The following is a 5360-nucleotide window of genomic DNA, read 5'->3' on the forward strand; positions in this document are numbered from 1 at the left end:
TGCAAAGGAATAAACTTTCAATATAGCGTTACTTTCTCCTGAATTAAACATCAATTTTTGATTTTGAAAAAGAGAGAGCAAACCTGTAACACCTTTTAGCAATGGGCCCGTTCCCTCATCTGCAACTAAACTTCAGCTAATTGTTTTGAATCCATCGTGAAAATAATTTTTCCGTAGCTTAATCTCGCTTTAGTGCGAATGTTAAAATTTCTGCTCTTATTTCAAAGATCCATTCATAACTTTGAGAATGATCTAGCTTTTAACCACAATGTCTTCCTATTACGTTAAATGAGTTTTTAACTTGAAACTAATTGGCAATGAATGCATTTGACCATATATTTCAGATTTCTTCCAACTTTTTTAGTCAATCTCTAGACTATAAATATTTCCACCTTTTCAGTATGTGGAATTTTCAGTTTGATTGTTCGAAAGAAAAGGTTTCTACATGGCAAGATGTTTATAGATTATTTATCCAAAAAAGGATGTTTATATTTGGGCTATATATCTAACCTGAAGTCAATGAGATATATATGATCCCAAACTATGACAGTGGATTGATTTTGTTAATACATGGGCCATTTGTGAGCTTATGAAACTGATTGGGGTTTTCACTTGGGCCGCACTAAAGTAACTTGTCACCAATTTTTGTTCACCAACTTTCGCACATCATATTGTTCTCCCGATCTCATTCTCTATTCGTCATAAACTGAACAAACATATCAACTATTCAAATCATCTAAAGAGCTGGTGTGTTGCTATTCGGTTCGTATGTATGAACGAACAAGTCATGCGTTCATCTTAAATTTTAATTTTTTTGTGGACATATCATATAAATGTACTTGTTTTTTCCCTTCAAAATATATATAACGGAACACTGCACTTAGATGACATGTCATATTTGCATATTGTTTGTTTTCACATAAACAGTTCGACTGCATTATTGTCACGTGATATTAAAAGTCTATTGGTTCAGCTCATAAAGAGAGTTGTCTCACCAAACTTGGAATATATCAAAGCGTTGGATCAGTTCACTTTTTTTTAGTTATTTTTATTTTCATATGACCTAATTTAGTTACAAGTTTTAGATCGAACCGTTCCTTCATGTCTTTGCATCATTTTCTACGCGATGGATCATCACAGCCTCATGGACCCTCTAACTTATAGTGTTCCATATCATGACATTATTTTTATGTTCATATTTAAAAATCGGTCCCAAACGTATTGCGATTATGAACCTAAAACTTTATAAAGTAAGAACACAAAGAAAGACGATGTCAGTATGTCACCGAAGATATCTACTACAACATTCACACATTTATTCATTTTAAAAAGTAATTTGAATATGGGTACAACATTAGTTATTATAAAAACATAATGTAAATAACTAATCTAAGTAACTAGCATACTTATGGAATGGAATATATAATTACCGTTTTATTTTATTTCTGCAGGTATGAGTTGGTCTTCCACTTTCCTTGATTTATGACAAAAGCAGTCTCATGTTGTCATGTGTTACTGACTCAATGACCCATTTGTTTTGCCATTTTCAAATGTGAATGAAATCTACCTTTGTTCGTTAAAGTATATTTATATCATATTTAATAATTATTGTGGTCTCTAAAGTTTATTGATATTTTTCTGTAGTGAAGTTTGAATTTATGATCCACGATGCAACCAAAGGAAAAACATGAATGCGAACAGCAAAAGAAACCCGATAAATATGAAAGGTTATCAAAATACGAGTACAGATTATTCAACATCGAACATATGTCATCTACGTACTACGTTGAAAATAGAAAAAAAAACATTTATCATTTACCGTAACAACTTATAATATTGAAAAGCTTAAAAGAATTGATTTGGTTACCTATATTACTAAAATTGACTTACTTTTTTCATTATACATCCGTTTAAAACTCCAGAATTAAGCATGTTTGAGCTAGAGTATTGGAATGATGCATGACATATCAGGAAAAGAATCATATGGTGATTGTAGAGTCAGTAAACAATGATTTCAAATTTTTGAAAAAATTAACTCACACACCGTTGGGAACGGGATGGGGTTCCACGGACCGAGTGAACAAACGTGGGTGGCCTATTAGTCGTGGGTGGTCAGAACTAGTTAGCCATCTCGGTTCTGACCCGAGAGGCGTCTTGAGACACATTGTGGAGTGTAACGAGAAAGTTGTGTTCTTTGAGATGAGGTGAATTGCAACAATCCGAATTGTGATATATTGAAATGCTTAAAACGATTGATTTGGCTACCTATATTACTAAAGTTGACTTATCTTTTCCGTTATACATCCGTTTAAAACTCTAGAGTTAAGCGTACTTGAACTGGAATAATGGAATGACGGGTGACTTATCGGAAAGTTATTCGCGATACCGTGTGAGTGAGACCAAAGCACGAAGAAAAGTCATGTGGTGATTGCAAGATCAGTAAACAATGATTTCAAGCATTCAGAAAAATTAACGCACTGCTCATAAGATCGAGTGAGCGAGTGTGAATGGTCCATTAGCCTTGGACGGACTGTACACTATCCTTTTTACATTATCCACCAACTATTATGCACTATTGACCAATGATCACATGTATTCTATCATTAAATGTTTACAACTATTTTATTACAAATAAATAAATAAAACTTATCTAGTTTGCTATATTTTAATTTATTTTATGATACTTTATTGTTGTAAAACAAATAGCAAAATTATGGTCATAAATCAGTATATGTAATCTCTTATTTAATTTTTATTGAAGTTTCAATAAATCTACCAAAAACAAAGATCTTTTTTTTTTCAAAGCATCAACCAAAGCAAATCTTAATCATACACTTAAATATAATAATATTTTTTAAATATAAAAACCTGAAAACTTTAAATATTTTTATTCTTGTCAAAAAACTTTAAATCCTAGAATATATACATATATAATAAAACAATACAAATTTATCATCAGTGCAATAGACTTTATATCACTAAATAAAATACTAATTATATAATAAAATATCATATTAATCTCAACACTAATAGATAAGTGAAATAAATAAAATCAAATGGTAACAGTTTATTAGTTATTTCATTATTTCACCAAAACAAAATAATTTCTAGAAGAAAAGACAACAGTGCCGCTGTGTAGGATTTAATATTTACATGTATATATAAAGCCTCTCAGCTTTATTGAGAGCTTCAGAGATATAGAAACTCAATTTTTTGCAATTATATAAATACGATGAATATAATATCACATAAATTTTGTTTTTAGAGTAATAAAATACCAACGTTGGGTCTAGTAGGCCCACTAATAGAAAGCCCATCAAGAAAAGAATACTTCCACGCTTGAATTTTTTGAGCTAAGGCAAAGCGGACAAACTCGCACAGAGCCGTCGCAACCTTTACAGAGGATCAAATGCCGACACGGTAAAGCCAGCACCGTCGCCGATCGCCGCCAACAAATCCTACAACTCGGTCCGGTCAATTCAAGTCGATCGGGATCAACGTAAGCCGATTCAGCGTCTTCGGCTTCATCCACACCGTCTACGCTTCCTGAATTTGGTTCCGCAACCGTGTCTCCGCCGCCGTGAGCTACGGCTTGCTGCAATCGAGCTTGTAAAGTCGTGGCTTCGGCTTCTTTCGACGCCGCTCTCGCCTGCCAAGCACGTGACTCCGTCTCGATCTGCATCGCACGTGCCTCGAGCTCTGCGTGACGACGCGTGGCTTTCTCGATCTCTGCTTCTTTCTCTCTTAATCTCCGTCTAACTGATTCTTCCGTCGTTTTTAGAAGCTCACGATAGTGCCTCTCGCTGTTTTCCGCTAACATGCGCCTCAGCTGCTCGTCCTTACAAATTAAAAAAATATAAAATAAGTAATTTTAAAAATCTTATTGGTCGGAAAAAAATTAAAAAAAACAGTCACCTGGGTCTGAAGAAATATATCTAATTCATCCGATTGTCGTTTAATTTCTCCGGCGATATCTTCGTTTATCATCGGAAAAGATGATGATGATGATGACGGTTGTTCTCGATTCTGTGACTGTCCCTGAGACAAACGAAGACCGGTGGATACTACATTAGGAGTTTGTCTACGGCTGATAAATTGCGGCGGAGTAGACGGCGGAGGGTTCATCGGCGACGTCATGTTTTCTAAATCAATCACTTCTCTGGCTCGCTTTCTTGTATTATTAACCCCTGTTTTTTCAGACCAAACGTTAAACCGATTCATGTCTTGTGATAAACCGGTTAATTTCTTATGATAACCAATCGATTTGGAGTTAAGAAGTTAAACCGGTGGTGATGCTTGGAAGCTGAGACTTTTGCAGCTCCGGCGAAAAATCATTCCCTTCTTGTCCGTTTCTGAGATATCGAAACATCAAACGTTTGAGAACATACATATATGTATATATAATAAAGAGAGAGAGAGAGAGTACCTGTTGAGGAAGAACATAGTAGGATGATGGTGATGAGTTTGAACCGCCATGAACAAATGAATCTTTAATTAATATGTATAAATCACACAAAAGATATGTATGTGTCTACGGTTGCATCGGACATGGTGATGACGAAAGTGGTGAAGATTGGAACTTTGCTTTTGTTTTGTTGAAGAAATATATTTTTTTAAATTTTTTTTTTTTTGAGAAAGATAAATGGTGAAGAGAAGGAGGAGGAATGGAATGAAATGCAAAAATTTTAAGGGAAGGCTTTTAAAGTCTCCGTATATGCACATAGTAAGCATGATTCTCATTTATTACTAACCCAATGTTGAATACTTGAATCGCATCTACATTTTTTTTTTTACTTTTTCTTTTTGATGGGTATATTTCGTTTTTAGATCTTTTATGCTTTTGTAGATTCGTCTATATTAGCAACTTTTTTATAAAATGTTACTTATTAAAATAAAAAATGCAACTAGTTGTAAGTATCACAATTTAATCTTTATATATAGGTTGGAAGAGCGACAGATTTACAATTCAAATTCTTTTCTTTTTGGGTTAAATTCACGAATCACATTTTGGCCTGTTTCTTGTTTCTAGTAAGACCAAAATAACAAAATGCAAATATCTTTTCCTATACATATGTTGGTTAAATCACATATGCTATGTATACAACAATTTTTTACTTTAAAACTAAATAATTGTAATAATTATACTTATCATCAAGATTTTTACAAAACTTTTATCTATCTTTGTCATAATTAACTATATATTGAAATTCTCTTGGCATGCTTTCTTTCTTTTTCTCTCGAGAAGACTCTGTGTCGTGTTTATTGCTGATATCAAACAGTATAGTCTTTTCTTTCTAAAAGATATTCAAGTATCGTGTTCTTGTAGCACTATTTCTTTTGTTTTTGTCCGTCTTCCAACA

General features: G+C 33.4%; 1 protein-coding gene across 2 annotated transcripts; it reads right to left on the reverse strand.

Moving 5' to 3' along the window:
- Positions 1–3047: 3047 nt before the first annotated feature.
- LOC103827673 (BOI-related E3 ubiquitin-protein ligase 1) lies at positions 3048–5073 on the reverse strand. Of its 2 annotated transcripts, none has more exons than XM_009103205.3 (4): positions 4427–5073; positions 4285–4352; positions 3916–4187; positions 3048–3829 (listed from the first exon to the last, which is right to left on the reverse strand). In XM_009103205.3, the coding sequence occupies exons 1-4, from the start codon at positions 4474–4476 to the stop codon at positions 3317–3319; spliced, it is 903 nt and encodes a 300-aa protein (XP_009101453.2). In that variant the 5' UTR covers positions 4477–5073; the 3' UTR covers positions 3048–3316. The 2 variants fall into 2 exon arrangements, with proteins under 2 accessions (XP_009101453.2, XP_009101452.2); XM_009103204.3 differs by having other exon boundaries at positions 3048–3838; positions 4427–5025.
- Positions 5074–5360: the final 287 nt, after the last annotated feature.

The sequence above is a fragment of the Brassica rapa genome, chromosome A06 (assembly GCF_000309985.2).
Source record: "Brassica rapa cultivar Chiifu-401-42 chromosome A06, CAAS_Brap_v3.01, whole genome shotgun sequence".
NCBI lineage: Eukaryota > Viridiplantae > Streptophyta > Magnoliopsida > Brassicales > Brassicaceae > Brassica > Brassica rapa.

Excerpts from the sequence above, each read along its gene's own strand:
- LOC103827673 (XM_009103204.3), bottom strand. The coding sequence starts at position 4,476 with ATGGCGGTTCAAACTCATCACCATCATCCTACTATGTTCTTCCTCAAC. Across the intron at positions 4,353-4,426 it reads ACTATGTTCTTCCTCAACAG|AAACGGACAAGAAGGGAATG; the intron begins GTACTCTCTCTC and ends TCGATATCTCAG. Across the intron at positions 3,839-3,915 it reads ATATATTTCTTCAGACCCAG|GACGAGCAGCTGAGGCGCAT; the intron begins GTGACTGTTTTT and ends TTAATTTGTAAG.